The following is a 16,736-nucleotide window of genomic DNA, read 5'->3' on the forward strand; positions in this document are numbered from 1 at the left end:
TCGCCACCATTAACTCGGTGAGTGCTTTTTATCACGGCGCGCGAGACACGTCTTCCCCACTGATATGCCATCTATCTTGTGGCCGGCAAACGGAGAGATTTAAAATATTTCCACTGTTTTTATCACTGTTAAACAGTTCCACGTCACACACTCCCATCCATCATGAAGTGAAATGCCTTTCAGAGGACTGCAGGCAGCTGCTGCTGCGCACAGACAAACAGAGTGAAGACGTGTCCCAGGTTGACCCCAGCCATAAAAGTCTTGTAAGGCGTTAGTAATAAAATTAGCTGCTAGTTTAGGAGTAGTTATGGACATGTTGACACTGTGTCGATCTGACCTTTAGCACTCATTTCCTCCACTCTCTCTCTCTCTGTATGGTGTGTTTGGTTTCCTAGGGGCTTAAGAAGAATGTGTTAAAGCAGTGGTCACACCCTGTGTATTTAGTAGTAATGTGCAATAAAACCCGTGGATGAGATGTAATTAATTGCTCCTCCGTTATGAGCTAATGGAAGGCACAAACATCCAGCTGCTGCATTGGGTCTGTGGATCTGTGATGCCAACAGTTTAACCTGCAGCATGCACTGATTTGTGTAACAGAGGCAAATGAACTGAGAAGAGCGTGTACCTCAGCCAAGTTGTTTATATTTTTACAATTTAATAAATAATGTAATAACATTAAAAAGCACATTACAAGGTATGGAAGTTTATTTCACCCAGGAGGATGATTAAACAAAAAACGTCCCCGTCGATCGGGGATAATGAGGCCATAAATTCATGTTACACTCAGTGAAAGTACACATTTTGATATTAAAAACCTATAAAATAATTGTCATAAAAGTTGAACATTTCACAGTGAAATTGAAAAACCTAAAATGAGAATGAGCGATTCAAAGTGTTCATGTATATTATGCATCACTAAAAACATTTTCATATGAAAACATCACTAAAAGGCTTGTCTTGAAGCTGCAGTGTTTTGGTTGCTTGTTATGTTAATTGTCTTCCTCTGTTTTGCTCTTTGTGATCAGAAGCGTGTCATAGTATTTGTGTCCTTTCCTCTTAAGCATTACTATCAGAGCTGACTGAGGGAGAGTTTGTGTGTAAACAGCAGTGCAGTGGCGTCAAACCTCGTAACCGCCAGGTTTTTTTTTTTGACAAGTAGAATTCATTCCTGAAACGTTTCGTTGGCGCTTCTTTGTGTTTTCAGTAGTGCTGGGCACCAAGTTAATACGCGTTAACCCACAATGCATTTCCATGACTACTGACCGGAAAAGACGCGTGTGAAGTCATGTTTACGTCCCGCGACACCGGAGTCCAGGCACCGTTTACCAGTTAGCTCCGTCAGTTCCATTAGCTCGTTTAGCGCCGTTAGAGCGCCTACAGTCGAACTGGAGCGCTCTGTTCATTAAACGAAAAGAGCAGCGCTTCAAATAACCAGCGTACCTGTGTACTGCGTATGTGTGCCTCTGTTTTTAAAGTTTAGCGTTACTTTAGAGTCTCATTTTAACAATCGGGAGTCGCGTAAACGTGACGTCACACACGCCTTTTTCCAGTCAGTCATCATTTTCCGGTAATGTTGACGCCTTTCACGCGCCCAGCACTAGTTTCCAGTCAAACACCAACCTGCTTGCAGTCGTCTGGCTTTACTAGCTCAAAGTTGATGTTGTCTCTGTCTGTCTTGACATAAAACAGTTAACCTCCTGTCTGCCCTGCGAGAATGCCTCGCGATCTAAACACTCCTATACTGGGAAACACAGAGTTGTATGAGCTCATTTTACAACCAGCCACAACCATTTTATGACCATTTATATCACCTTTCTTTCTCATACACATATTAAATTACAGATAAATGTCCTCACGTTCTGCAATTAAAAGATCAACCCAACACAGCTCACTTTTAGACTCTCTCTGTTTGCATGTCAAACTGGAGAGTACCAGGACGACTCCATGTGACAGTGAAGAAGAGAGACCACTTCTCAGCGATGTACTCTCCAGCTGTGCATTCACTCCCTCTTTATGTGTTTTTTTTCCCCCCAGAGACCTCATCAAGAAATTTCTGGTCATTGACCGAGCCAGACGGCTAGGCAACATGAAGGTGAGTTGGTTAGACTTTCTGTCTCTGTTAGCTGTACGGCAGCTCCCTATGTTTCTTCCTTCAGTAGGTAGTTTGACGTCAGCAGTCAGAGTGCAGAGCCGGACGGGACGGGGGTTTCACAGTGGGACTGAGACAACACATGGTTTCAGTTAGTCATGAATGAAGAGAAAATATAGTGTCAATAGGTGAGTGCTGATATTTGTAACTGGTCTGTCTTGCAATCTAAATATTATTATTCTCTAATTAGAGCAGCATCTTTTTTCCTGTCACTTCTCCCAGGAAACACAGACTTACAGAGGCCAATTTAAGGAAGAACAGACCCAAAGAGAAAAATAAGACTTTAACTATCTCTGTATCTATCTAGTCTCAGGTGGGGTAGAGTATAATTGTTATTTAAATAACAGTTTGAGTTTGACCAGCCTCTCTTTTTTAAGACAGACATACATTTTGTAAACAATTGTTGTTTTCCTGCACCAAAGTCCATAGAAGAAAAAAAGCACAATTTTTACCTCACAGTGACACAAGAGCTCCTGTTCTACTGCTGCCTTATGCCATGTTTCCACTGGCTCACCTCGGCACAGCACAGTTAAGTTGTGTTTCCACTAGCAAAGTGCCTTTTTTTAGTACCTGCCCTATACTATGCGTGACGCCACTGATTGGTCAGAGTGCAGTTACAGGAAGAGACACAAGAATCAAGCCAGAAAGTGCCGAACGGTTTTAAGATCAAAAAGTTAAAAAGACTTAAGAATCCTAAAAATGTAGGTTATTCTCCAACAACTACCAGGGAAATGTCTAAAATCTCAATATTTAACAGAGGAGTCTGGTGAATTTACGACAGCTAAGGCTAGGTGAGCTGGGACCATAGTGGAAACAGGCCATTTACAAGGGGTTTTAAACATTTGAACCTACTGCTGGATGCAGAAGTGGATCAACAACATACAGTTCAGGGCAATACAATCTCCAGTTTCCAGTTGTGAAAAAGCCTAACAGAGAGATAAAGCGACAAACATTTCTCACATACTCCGTAGATGTCATAGGGTTTAATGAGCATAGATTTTATTTGGTGAACCTTTTTGTGTTATGTGGCAAAAATCTGTTTTTCCCTGGTCCCCGGCTGGCAGCCGTGCCTGTTTCTTTAATGATCATCACTCATTCACGTTCAGTCGTTGAGTTGTTTATGAAGAGGTCTGTCGTGGGTTGGAAGTGCTTAGGTTTCATGGAGGCAACATAAATCTAACTTAAATGTGAGTCAAATAACCAACATAGCAACAATAATTTCTTCCCTAAACAGTTTAACCTCAAACTGACCCTGTGTGGCCACACAGCAATCCAGCTGCTGCCTCATGTGCACAGAGGCTCCCTCAGAAAAGTAGAAAAGGGGAATATGAATCTCCATGACGCCCACTCATTATGTCAGATGATTTCAAACGCATAAATCTGCTGCTTTTGGCCTTTCTTAAAGCTTTTGCAACAGTTCCACTGCAGAATCAAAACCCTGAAAAAGCTCCGGAATGTGTAAGAAAACCATTTTGACTCATTAGTCTGTTTACATAGCGGTCGGGATCCTGGCAGACATTTCTTCAGTGTATCAGAGAAGTGAGTGATGAATTAAAGATCTGCCACTTCGTCATCTGTCAGTGTGAGTCGGAAAGATTCTCATTCAGGGCGCAGCCTTTCAATTAACAGTCGTGAAAGTAGCATCTCAATAATACTAATACTTATCGAAGCTCAGTGATTAACTCCACATAATCCCAGACAAGATGAGTGATTTGTGGCTGCCAATATTCATCTCATATTAACACAACACAGACGTCGCCGTTTAACCACAGACTCAGAAACTTAACATAATTACTGTGTTTTGCAGTCAACTGCTACAAATGTAATCACTAATAATAATTAGATTTGTAAAAATACAAAAGAATATTGTCTAAATGTTGCTTTAAAAAAGGGCTACTTCTATGTTTTTGGCTGGAAACAGTGCTGACACGTGCACTAAGGGGACACAACTCCACTGACAGGCGACCGAATGAAATGCACTGTAACCATGATTAAAGAAACAGATTTCTCTGGGTTTGAAAATGACTGGAAACATCTGGGATAATATAAGTATTCTACTCAGCACTGTAAAGTATGAATGGTCTATTTGCTCTTAGATATTTGACTGTGGAAACACAATGAAAAAAAACCAGCTCGTCATTATTTGATCATATAAATTCATAAATATTTCAATATCTAGCTATGAGTTTTGTTTCATAACTTGTCTTCCTTTGACTTTACACATAAGCAGCTCTGTTGTTTTCTCTTAAACACAGAATCTCTCAAAGATTAAGTTTGTGTTTGTTTCTGCGAGAAGAAAAGGTTCAGAGGAAGTCGTCACATCTCAATTTCAGACGAATCTACATTTGCAAGTCATTCATTATTTATTTATTTAATTAATTAATAATTAAATGTACAAGTTTGTTCGTCTCAAAACAGAATTCATTATTTAAAGGAAACGGAATTATTTATGTTGAACATTTTAATTGGATTTGGCTTGGTGAATGTATCGTTATTGTAGTTTCAACAATTGCCAAGCAGTTTTGTCAAATTATAAAAGTGTTTTTAAGTGAAGAGGTTTTGTGATTTTATTGCAGAAGTTGATGTTTGTTTTCTGCTATTTTATATTGGTACTGAAGGAAACTGGAGAAAAACCACAGAGGGAAGAAGATGAATATTTTGTGTGTCAGTGTCGTATGTCGGCGATAACTAATTTAAAGTGTTGCATTTGTGGTTATTTTTGAAGGGAAGATGCTGTCTGATGAATACCCTTCTCCTTTAAAAACACTGCTTTGGTCGTCGGCGCTCGTCTTCATATGTGCAGCAGCTCTGACAGCAGCTTTCAGCTATAAATAATCTCTTCGAGTCAACTACCTGTCAGCAACATGTCTTATGTGTCCATGTTCAGTTCCAGACTGCAAATGTGCAGAATTTGTGTAAACTGCCATGTTCTCTGTTTCAGAACGGAGCCGATGATGTGAAGAAGCACCGCTGGTTCAAGACAATTGATTGGGAGTCAGTTCCTCTGAGGAAACTGAAGGTAAGAGCTGTGGTCTTGCAGCTTGAAAGAGGTGGTTTGAGGAGTTTGAAGTAAAGTTGTGGCTGAAAAACAGATTTTATCCACTGAACAAAAGGGTAATTTTATAAAAATATGCACCTCCTTAAACCTACGACATTTTAGGAATATGTTTGCAGCTCTCTCTTGCTGTTAGACATCCGTCTTTAACTGGAAAATAAGTGGTCAGTTTCCTCAGTTACTTGCTGGTCTACTGCTGCCTTGTGTGTGTCATTTAGGTAAATCCAATCAAAGGATTTCACACACCAATGTCACTAAATATCAGCTAGAATTGTGACTTTGTTTACAATCTGTGGTCCAAGTTAGCTATGAGGTCCGTTAGCGGTGGCTCCAGTGCCTTAACGAGCCATGTTTATGGCCTAACTGAAAATTCTCAACACAGATGTCATAAAAATAAAGTTTAATTGGATCACTCTACGACTCAGTAATTCCTAGTTCACACATTTTTTTTTCACTTTTCACTAGGGCTGTAAGTTAATGCGTTACTCATTGCGATCAATACAGCCGAGATTAGCGCGATACAATCATTTAACACAGATAAAGCAAGTTTGATTACTTCTGGTGAAAGCCTGGGAATTATCTCACAAAACAGTCACTACAGTCAGATACTGTAGAGGAGATAGTAGCTGAAGATGGAGAGAGGTGAGAGATTTGGGGCCGGAAGGTTTCATTTTAAGAAGCTGAGCGACCGAAACATCAATAAAACAAGAGTTTTATGCAATATGACAACTACCTGGGTGTCAAGGCATCATTTATTGACGTTAACTGAAAGCTGCGATCCTTTGCCTCGACTGTCAAAAAAAACAGATGTGCTACTAATTGCTGAGACCCACGCAGAGGAATTCCTCCACATTGCCAACGAGTGGAAAGTAAGTGGCAAGCTAACCACTTGAGGCACAGATAGTGCGCGTAATTAGCTGGCAGCTGCCCGGTGACTTCCATTTGAACACCTGACATTCAACACATGTTCTTGTTCTTGTTGCATGGCAGTGATGTTGGCCTTTATTTGGTCTCTTAGAAATCACATAGTTCCATGTGGAGTTCTGCGTTTTAAAAGAAAGATACAGTTAAACAACGGTGTCTGATTACTCGTTAATTTAGTCATTAGAAGAACTTTTAATTGGGATTAATCTAGCTTCACGAATTTCAAAATGTGAGATTATTTAGTCCATATTTTTTATTCTATTGACAGCCCTACTTTTCACACATTTTCAGCAATCATTTTCTAATTTGTATAATATATACAATGTAGATGTGTGCGTCTGTAAAACGAAATCTTTGATAGATATACTTCCTGGTGTTTTGTCGCAGATGATTGGCCTCTGGTAACAAAGGGGCGGGATATTTGTCACAACATTCGTTCTCATCAGTGTATCTCTGTCTTAATACTCCACCAATGTCATGAGCTGTAACTGCCTTGCATGCTGTGTCCACAGCCTCCGATAGTTCCCAAAGTCTCGCACGAGGGCGACACCTCCAACTTTGACATTTACCCAGAGGACGACTGGAAGAAGGACCCTCCCGTGCCTCAGAAGGACTTGGAGATCTTCAAGAACTTCTGATCAGTCAGCCTGCTTTATTTATTCTTGAACCAATATATTGACAATGTACTGTTACAGGTACTATGATAGAGAATACACTCATTTATGGGGATGTAACGGTATTTCACAATATCACATGAACAAAAGTGTCTCACTACCATTGGTGTTCTGGGGCAAATTTTCTCTCAGAGCTGAGGGAAACTACAGCGACCATGATCCTTTGCACGTCTTGTTGCCTCTACAGATCTTGGATAGAGAAAATGGTGGCGGGCCAGTATTAATGGCAACAGAGAACAGAGCGTGGATGTAGGAGAGAGGCAAAGTTTTTTTTTAAATTGTGACTCTTTTACATCATTCCTTGGTGTCAAGAAATGCAGAAGAAAAAAAAGTATATGAAAAGCCACTTGACAAATTGTCCCCACGAAAAATATTTGAGAATATATGAGGGAAAAAAGGACTCTAAGGGAAGCATTTAAAGCACAAGAGTTTGACCTGCAGCCATTTTCTGTAGTGGACATCAAAGGATTAAGAGAATTAGCAAACACACTGAAGCCAAAGTATAAAATTAATTTACAGACATGCATTACTCCAGTCAAACACTATTATTCAGCTGATAAATATTCTGTTGTAACTGAGATTTTGATATCGTTACATCCCTATCTCTTATGAAAGCAGGGAGTCATTTTATCCACAATATGACCTCCCTTACTTCCTACAAACTCCAAATAATTGATGCTGTGACCTGTATCATATTAGATTTGTTTTATTATGTTAATTTAACAGACTTAATTCTTTTTTATTACTATTATTATTATTGTTGTTGTTGTTTTTTTAATAATTTCTCTGAGCCTACTCGTATGCAAAAAAAAAAAAAAAATGGTTCTTTTGAAACCAAATGACTGTTACTTTCTAGGTTTAAAAAAGAAATAAGAATAAGAGGAGAAAAATCAGGTCTTTTTTAATCTTTTTTTGTATTTTCTGGTTTTTTTAAATGTCCCTGTGTAGTCATATCTGAATGTGACTCCAGACTGGTGCTGTGAACTGTCAGCTGGCCAGTTTTGGACTTATCACACTGTATGTGGTCATGAGTCAGACACTTTTTTTTGGAAAACGTGTGACCATTAGCACTCGTAAAAAGGTGCCTTAGTGTACGTCACAGTTTGACGGGGCATGTTGCGCATGCTTTTGTGAGCCTTCAGTTCACTAAGGGATGTTGGATCTCATGTTGAGGTGCAGCTGAATTTGCTGTTTCCTTGTTGAAGCTTTATTGACAGTTGGGCCTTTGTTATTACAGATGATTTTTTTTTTTTTTTTTTTTTTTTTTTTTTTAAACAAGGCATGGGAGGTGAAAGGTGTGAGAATGTAGGGCTGGGTATCTTACCACTAGTCACAAAGCCTAGATTGGATTCAATTTGATATTGATTCAGTTATGGATGTTTCGGTAACAGAGGAAGTGAAATGAAGTTTTTAAATCTTTAAAGGTCCCATATTATGCAAAATCAACTTTTTAATCATTTAAATCCTTATATCCGGGACTCTGGAGGCCCTATCAGTCGGCAAAGTATGAAAAAAGATGACACACTCATGTTTTTGTGGTCCGCCTCAGTCTAATTACAGGAGATAAAACACGCGATGTCGACTTATGCACTCACTGGGACGTCGCAATGCCCCAAATTCCTGGAATTGTTGTCTCCATAAAAACGTGAGAGTGCTGGCGAGGGCAACGGTATCCGAAAACCGGAAGTCGGCGAAAAGTTCTATTCTTAGCTCCACAGTGCAGCACAGAGTCCTACACAAACTTCCAGCCTCAGAGGATTTATCTGTCCAGTGGATACATGTTAAATATGACGGCAATGTGCCTGCTAGAGCCTGCAAATTATCACTTTTCCAAATGCTAACTGCTGTTAGCCTCTGTGGCTGATGTAATTTCCTGTCCCTTAAGTTTCGTTTTTACTTTTTTTAAGGTGGACCTAAAGACTACTAAACAGAGCGTTCTGAACAGGGCTGTTTTGGCAGGGTGATAGAACTGTTATGGTGCTTCATCCTTAAGGTATTTTGACCAATACATGTCACAGACATGTTCATTCGGACACCAGGGAACTAGGTTAACTTGGATAAATAGGGTATAATATGGGACCTTTAAGTGAGGTGAGGTAGTGGATGATCCTGCCATGTTTCCAGGTTCATTATATTAATTCTTTTTTTTTATGGCCAGAGCTTGCAAGACTCAACAAGGTTCTCTGTACCCACGGGGGAAAAGAATAGGTATCAGATAATTCAAGTGAAATTAATTTTATTAAGCCAGTGGTGATAGACGCTGCACTCGCAACACACCAGCCAATAAAAAAAATATGTCGTGCAAACACAGATCTTGGACGTGACCGCCAGTTTAGTGACGTTAGCAGCTCTTTCTACAAAGACAGACAGACAGACATTGCTGTGCTAAAGCCACTTTAAAAATCGGGCACGCCCCACCATCAAACCTTAAAGTGTTTGTGGAGGTCAGAGTTTTCTATATTTGCTGCTGATGTTCCTCTGAACAGGTGGCACTGGCTCCACTCCTTCCGCCCTCCATATTCACCATCTCCTTGATCAGCATGAAATCGTGAGTAGACACGAGTCGTTCCGTTTTACACTTGGTGCTCGGTGGATTGTGGAGTTTTTTCCAAAATTCGATGTGTGCTTCCTTATTTTTGCCGGCTCTCTTTTTTTGTTTTTTCTGTAAGCAGACATTTTCACAAATGAGCAACGCGATTCCGCTTAGCCACCGTTGCATCTGTGAGGTCACGTCTCATCGTGCTTGACAGCTCCACTGTTGGCGGGCACAATATTTCATTTATGCAGTCCCCGCAGCATCCCCGACTGCTGCAAGCTCGCTCATCACTATCAACAACGTCAGTATTTATCCGTGTCAACATAAATCCTTGAGTCTTAAGTATAATTCAGTCCATGATTAGCCTTCAAAATAAACTGCATTTTGATGTGTCTGTTTTTGTTTGTTGCCTTCAAATCCCCTGGTTCGGGCATTGTGTTACAGTTACATGTGACAACATGTTTACACAGGCAGCACTTTAGCAGCAGCTCGTCTACACTGGGACATTAAGGCACAGCACTGCTCTGTGATTACACGGCTCTCAGCTTCACACATGTGAGTCCAGTTTGTGTAATAAATGTGTTTAAAAGGAAATGAATGGTTTACCTTTGCCAAGCCCTTTAGAATGTTTTAAAACTGATTGTCAAGCAGAGTTTGTTTTATTGTGTAAATCAATCAAATGTGATGTTCATTTAAATTTTAAGTGACTGGCCAGTTGCTGCATCCCCCCATATAAGCCCTCTGTGTCAGGTTCCCACTTTGCCATCACAGTGGAAAGAGTGAGAAAGCTGAGTTTGTTTTGTGTTGTTTTTTTCACACAGTGAAGACAATGGTTTCTGTCATTTTGTTGATCATATCAGTGGAACAGCTGTCTGCAGTGTATTGTCAGCACTGTTTGACTTTGACAGGAGTAAACACTTGAAACACCGCAACGTGTCGTCGCTTCTTTGTTCCTTACCAATCTCGCCACTGTAATGTTAACATTTTAAAATGATTAAATTAAACATTTAATTGTATATAATTGTCGAGTTTTAATTACAAATGTTTACATGTTGATTTAATGTTTTATTTCTGCCTGTTTTTGTTATTTACTGATTTTTTTTGTGTCAAATGTTTTTTTGTTGTTCACTTTTACTTTGAAATGGTGTGCAATGTCAATATGTGTAATTGTAAAGTCAGAATGGATTATCGAATGGATTGTTTTCATTTCTTTTTTTCTTAGTTTCCTGCCCCTCCTGACCAGATCAGAAGGTCATTTTGAATTTGAGGCCCCTGCTCTAAAAAAATTTGTATCGGTCATGTCACGATCATTAACATGTTTGTTTTTTTTCCACACAGGTGAATTGTATTGTTTATTTTAGTTTTGTTGTATCAGGTACTGACACAATTAAGTCAGCACTGACCGACCTTTAGACATTCAAGCTCCCGCTCACAAAAGATACGGCTTATTTTAGCCTCTAATTAAAGGCTTGTCTAATACAATGAAAGCCTACTTAAGTCTATGATATCTTAATAATAATAATAATGTTCATCACTTTTCAGTGGTTTAGTGTACGTGATACGCTGTTATACAAAGTATACCCACTTCAAAAAAGGCCAGGATTTTATGTATAACCACTTAATCAACTCTGGGGGGTTTTGGCAGTAATAATAAAAATTCATCATGTGCATACTCTTTTTTTGTAGGTTATTGTGCTGCTGGTCTGGCAACCCATGCTGGCACTACAGTAGACCACATTACACCACTGCCTGTTTTGGTAAGTTTGCATCACATAGACATAGGTAAATCCGAGCAAAGGTTTGTAAGTAATACATTTGAGCTCAATGATGGAGGCTGCAGTGGATATTGTGACTTCTAAAATCACTGGTTTTCTCTGTAGACTTTGGTGCAGGGAGTGAAATCTCCAACTTCTTTTTTTGATTGTTTTTTATCCATACCCAGGAGTCAGGGTGATGGAGTGACAGTAGATGCAGTAGATTTCCCAAAACTCCCCCTTAAAATGTCCACTTGGTTTGGAACTTGGTTCCTCTCTCAAGGAACTAGCGAGCTAGCTAGCTGGCTGCTTTCATAAATAGTCAGTTATTTTCTGACATTAGTGCTCAAAGCTCAACGGTCCTTTGGATGTATATCAAACCAACATATTCCAACGCATTTTGACATCGTAACGTGCTTATTTGCGAAAATATATTACAACAAAATTGTTCCTCTGCAGATGTGGCAGCCATCTTTGTTTTTAAAAAATCAGCCGCCTCGTTTAATTCGCTGAGCATCATGGGTAATTTCATCTTCCACATTAGACCTCACTACATGTTGAGGGTTGATTATAAGGGCAAAATCGCACTCCCCTTTGCTCCCCCCTTCACGTTAATGCGGAAAATTTAGGGTTATGGGGGGTATTGGAACAGGGAAAGGGATTTCTAAGGCTTCAGGACATGCTTTATTTTTTTTTTCTTGTATGGCTAAAAATAAGTTCCTAAGGGATTTTTTTTTTTTTTTTTACCACAGAATTGATCTGCATGTGGTTGAGCTGGAAATAATGAGTAACCAGGATTGTTCATGTAAAGACCACATCCTCTGAGACTGCATGTCTGCACACACAGGGGAGACATTACTACACCAGAGCTCCTGCACTTCCTCTCACGACCGTGTGAGGCCGCCAAAGTGCGACTTTACCCAGTGCTGCTTTGCTTTTTTTTGTGCTATTCTGACGTGCAGATGGTTGAAATTAAGAATGTTATGGATAATTTGCCTTTTTGATGGAAGCAAGGTGTTGGTGGTTTGTCTTAAGTTTCTTTGGATTTTCCACTCTTAACCGTGCGCTTTCCAACAAAGGTGTGACTGTATTCCCAGAAGCTGTTCTCATCTATATTTTCTTTACATCCAATCCCTTTTTAAACAGCAAATTATGTGAAGTTCTCTGAACTCTATCTCTGGAGGCACACGAGCAAGACTAGTGTTAATGTGCTGAAGGCGCTGATTCACGGAGGGTTATTATGTTTACTGTGGAAAAGTGAGTCATGTTTTTGTCTGGAGTCCATGCTAGTCCCACTTTAAGTGATGACAGTCAGGACGAGAGCGGCACAGCTCTAATAGTCTGCTAATGAATGCCTCATGAAATGCTTTCAAGGTGAATTTGGTGCAATGACGGCAGAGGCTGTGGGAGTGGATGGTTTCTGTCCAAAAAAACCTCTATTACAGGAAATGCTGGGAATCAGGAGGTAATAAAAAGGTCCATCCTGTGTCGAGTATCAGTTACAAGACCCCGCTTTTAAACCAAATCATCCATTTTACTCACTTTTACCTTATTTGAGAAACTTTTTTTTTATTGTCCAAACTCGATTGATCTGTTTTCTTTTCCTGCAAAATCAAAAACAGGAAACCGGAGGAAGGATCGTTCATCACAGTAAATGTCAACGTTCAGCTACATTCATGCTCGAACGTGTGATGAAACACATTCGTTTAATCAACTGACATTTTCGAAAACGATGGCGTTATAGCCACAACAAGAGAATGAGATTCAGGTTTTGTTGTGACAAATGTCTGGAGGTGATGTAAAACAGATCCTTTCACCTTGTTTGGTGTTTTATGGCAATTGTCATGTCTTTTCCTTGCATTGTACCCCAACTTCTGCCTCCCATAATGTTCATATAACAAACTGAACTTGCCAACAACAACAGTAGAGCCAAAATATTTACATTAAAAAAAATATTTTGCAGACTGCAAACCATGTTTATGCGCCACCTACTGCCATCTACCAATCATTGCATTCTCAGCTGCCGAGCAACCAAAGGTTGCCAGTTACGTCAGAAAACGAAAAAAACCTTGGTATTTTGAATTTGAATGTAGTAACCGTTTTTGCCACAGTCTTACACATGGCACCTTTAAGAGGACCCCCCCCCCCCTGCTTTTTTTGACGGTTGTTTTGCCTTTTTATTGTTGGAAACGGAAGTTTATAAACTGCGTATTCTCCCACACCAAAGTCCATTCAGAAAATCAGCATTTTAAGCTCACAGAGACACAGGACCTGCTGTTCTGCTGCTGCCTCGTTTGGTAAGTTTGTGTCTTTAGTGATTCTTAATGAAGGATTTCAAACACATAAGTGACAAAATAACACACTTTTGACTTAGTGATGGAGGCAGAAGTGGACGAGCAACTCCTGTGTTCAGCGATGCAAAATCTGCGATTTTCTCCATGGAGTTTGGTGTGAGAGAGTGGCGGTTTATAGAGACACTTCACAAACAAAGCCGTGTTTTCTGTGAGGGTGAACATCTGTGCCTCAAGCATGTTCTCAGCAGCGGGGCACGCCGAGTGCACTCAGTGCTGACAACCACACAAAAACTCAACTATGCCTTTAAAGTGTTCATTGGTTTCAGCAGTCGAGAGAGAAAAGATAATCCACATTTCTGCTAACCGTCTCCAAAAACAGCATCTCAGCCATGGAACAAAAGTAATACAATTTCTTTCGATGACTCAGCAGGTCCGTATGTGTGATGCAGTGAAGTGACTGACTACGATTCTTCTGATTGTCTTGATTTAAAGGAAGGAAACAGTGACTGCACTTTAAAGCAAAACTGCATATACACACTGTTAATGATCCGACCCTGTCTTGTCTTTCATGTGCCGTTGGAACCGCGAAGCCCCACCTGTCCAAACAACAGGGTTTTCTTGTTTACATGCCCTGTGATGTCGCTCTAATAACAAGTCTGCTCTCAAGTCATGTCATCAGCACAGGCTGTGAACGCACCCCACCCCACCGGGAAGGAGATGACACCTGAACTCACACCCCCGCCCTCCAACCAAGGTAGTAGCACCCATCTATCTGCACTCATCTGCTTCACTGTTTTCCACATCTTTCAACATCATATAATTTGCCTAAAAGAGATAATTTAGCAAAGTCCATCTAGAAAAACAGCCATTTTTGTACATCACAGCACACAGGAGTTGTTGATCCACTGCTGCCTCCATCATCACGTCAACGACTGTGACATCAGTGTTCAAAATCGTCCACTTGGGTTTTCTTAATTGACACTAAAGTAACAAGGCCGCAGTAGACCAGCAGCTACTGTGTCCCTTCAAGCTTAAAACACAGATTTTCTCTCTGGACTTTGGTGTGGCAGAGTATGTGGTTTTAAAAAACGAATCCAATCAGAGACGGCTGTTTTGTCTTTGTCCACATGCTTCTCATAAACTTTTTTCTTCTCTTTGTTATTAAGTAACAGTTGGCTGGCTGGTTTAATTTCATAATTCCGCTGCACTAAGTTTCTAAACATCAGTCTATGAGTTTACTGGTTTTGTTCTCACAGCTGCAGAAATATTGCAGGGCGTCGTCATGGATCTACCTTAATCTGGTTTAATTAGAAGGATTTACCTGTTGGAACAAAGCGTGATTCTCTTTAATTAGACAGTCACGTCCTTGTCTCCCGACAGCCTGAGGTCACGACTCGTTTATCCCCCCCGCTTCCTCCATTAGTAAGCGTTATATCTGACTTTGATGTTTTAAATTTTTCTTTTGGTTTGAGTGACACAAAACCAAATGAGGCAGCAGTCGACCAGCAGCAGAACCTCATGCAATCGCACTTGCGTTAATGTAACGTGAACTTTAAAAGAAACTATTTTGGATTTTTCCATTTTCTTCTCCGTCTTCCTGATGCGACTGCAGGTCGGAGTTAGCCAAAAAAAAACAAAAAAGGAGTGTGTTTGTCTGCACATGCACATCCATCAGCACAACAGCTCAACAGCTGGATGTGATTGGGGCTCTGTGCTCTGTCCTTAAGTCCTCTGGAGACACACACACAGTTTCACACTCTCGTCTCGTCTCGCTGTCTCACTCTACCCTGCTTTTTCTCTCTCCCGCCATCAAACCAAAGAGAATCTCTAAAGGCACCAGTAGGAGCCTAATCACCCAGACTTCTCTCAATAACCTCTCGCCTAAGTCTGGTGGGGTTTTTTTCAGCTGTCGTTAGATATGTTTCACTTCATTAATGAATTTCCATATTAGCGTTTTTACCCTCTTCCCTGCAGACACTGCTCAGCTGTGCGGTCATGCTTGTTCGCACTCTAAGCCCACTTAGCCTCGTGACCTCCGCTGACACACAGAGTAAATGTTTTGCCGATGCCCCGGTGCTCGGCGGATGCCTTCCTGTCAAGCACAACGTGGGATTCGTCGCAATTGAAAACATCTTCTTGGCTCTGAAGAAAGGAAACATTAAACACAAGCTGATGGCTGTAAGACAAGAGAGAGAGAGGGGGAGATTTGGAGATTCATCATCCTGCTGGCCAGGAACACGTCCAAACCCTGCTGCCTAGTTCACTTGGCTCAGCACGGGTCAATGAATCATCCATGTTTCTGACAGCTAATGTGTCTGCTTTACAAAACTGCACATTTTCACTCGTGCTAGATAGTTTCCAGAAAATCACTTGTACTCTTCTCCTCACGCAGAATTCTTGCTTGGCAATGTGTGTGATCCTACTCAACTGCCATGGAATATGTCATTCAGACATTCAAACACACACCTACTAACCATCCGACGTCACAGTCTTTGCAATTTCAGGTGTGGGAACTCGCAGGATCGAGCCTCGGCTCATTTTGCCTGGTGACCGATCAGTGCCAAGAAACGTCTGCTGCATACATTTTAGCCGCTTAACAAAAGGTTCACCTTATAAAAATCTATGCATACTTTAAGGTACAATATGTAGTATTTATGGGTTTATATAACCCAAAATCCACTTTTTTATACATATTATGTGCTCCTGCATTGTCTAGTCGCTGTATAATAGTTTTTGTTTCATTTTCGTAGTGTTTCAAAAAGTCATGTAAAATAACATGGTCGCGGGCCGCGGTTGCATAGCCACTGTTAGCAGCGAGACGCCATGTTTCTACCGGAGCCTGTAAGGACAAACGCGAGAGAACAAATCAAGCGTCTCTTTACTTGTAGCAGAAGTCCCGCCTCCTCTCTCTACGCTTCGTCTGCTACGGCCGCGGTAGCTCGCCCTCTCCCTCGCCTCACGAACCTCATCTGCTGACACGGAGAAAGACGACGAGGACGACATTTGACCGGCTGAGGATACCGTAGCGCTCAGGGAAGGGAGGGGGTGAGCAGAGGAGCAGTTCTTTGTTGTAAATTTCAGCCTCTCCTCTAGATGGCACTATACTTACTTCACCTTTAAGTCTATGATATCTATAACAACATGTTTGCCTCCTTATCTTCTTTGCAGACTGGAAACTGAAGTGTGTGAACTTGCTCACTCTCCTGCACCAAAGTCCATAGAGATAATCTCCATTTTTCCCTCATACTTCTACAGTACGCAGCTCACAGGATCACAGGAGCTGATGGTCTACAGCTGCCATGTGTGGTACTGTAAGTGTGTAACTGAGGTAAATCCAAAAACAAAGGATA

General features: G+C 40.8%; 1 protein-coding gene across 2 annotated transcripts in view; it reads left to right on the top strand.

The window, feature by feature from the left end:
* The window catches only part of prkx (protein kinase X-linked), a 40,189-nt gene extending 33,177 nt beyond the window's left edge, over positions 1 to 7,012 (top strand). For both annotated transcript variants that reach the window (XM_083901386.1, XM_083901385.1), the window contains exons 6-8: positions 2,035 to 2,092; positions 5,091 to 5,168; positions 6,641 to 7,012. In XM_083901386.1, the coding sequence (XP_083757512.1) occupies positions 2,035 to 2,092; positions 5,091 to 5,168; positions 6,641 to 6,766 (262 nt within the window). In that variant the 3' untranslated portion in view covers positions 6,767 to 7,012. The remainder of the gene's footprint in view (positions 1 to 2,034; positions 2,093 to 5,090; positions 5,169 to 6,640) is intronic.
* The last annotated feature ends 9,724 nt before the right edge of the window (positions 7,013 to 16,736 follow it).

This window comes from Microchirus variegatus, assembly GCF_963457635.1.
Source record: "Microchirus variegatus genome assembly, chromosome: 1".
Classification (NCBI taxonomy): Eukaryota; Metazoa; Chordata; class Actinopteri; order Pleuronectiformes; family Soleidae; genus Microchirus; species Microchirus variegatus.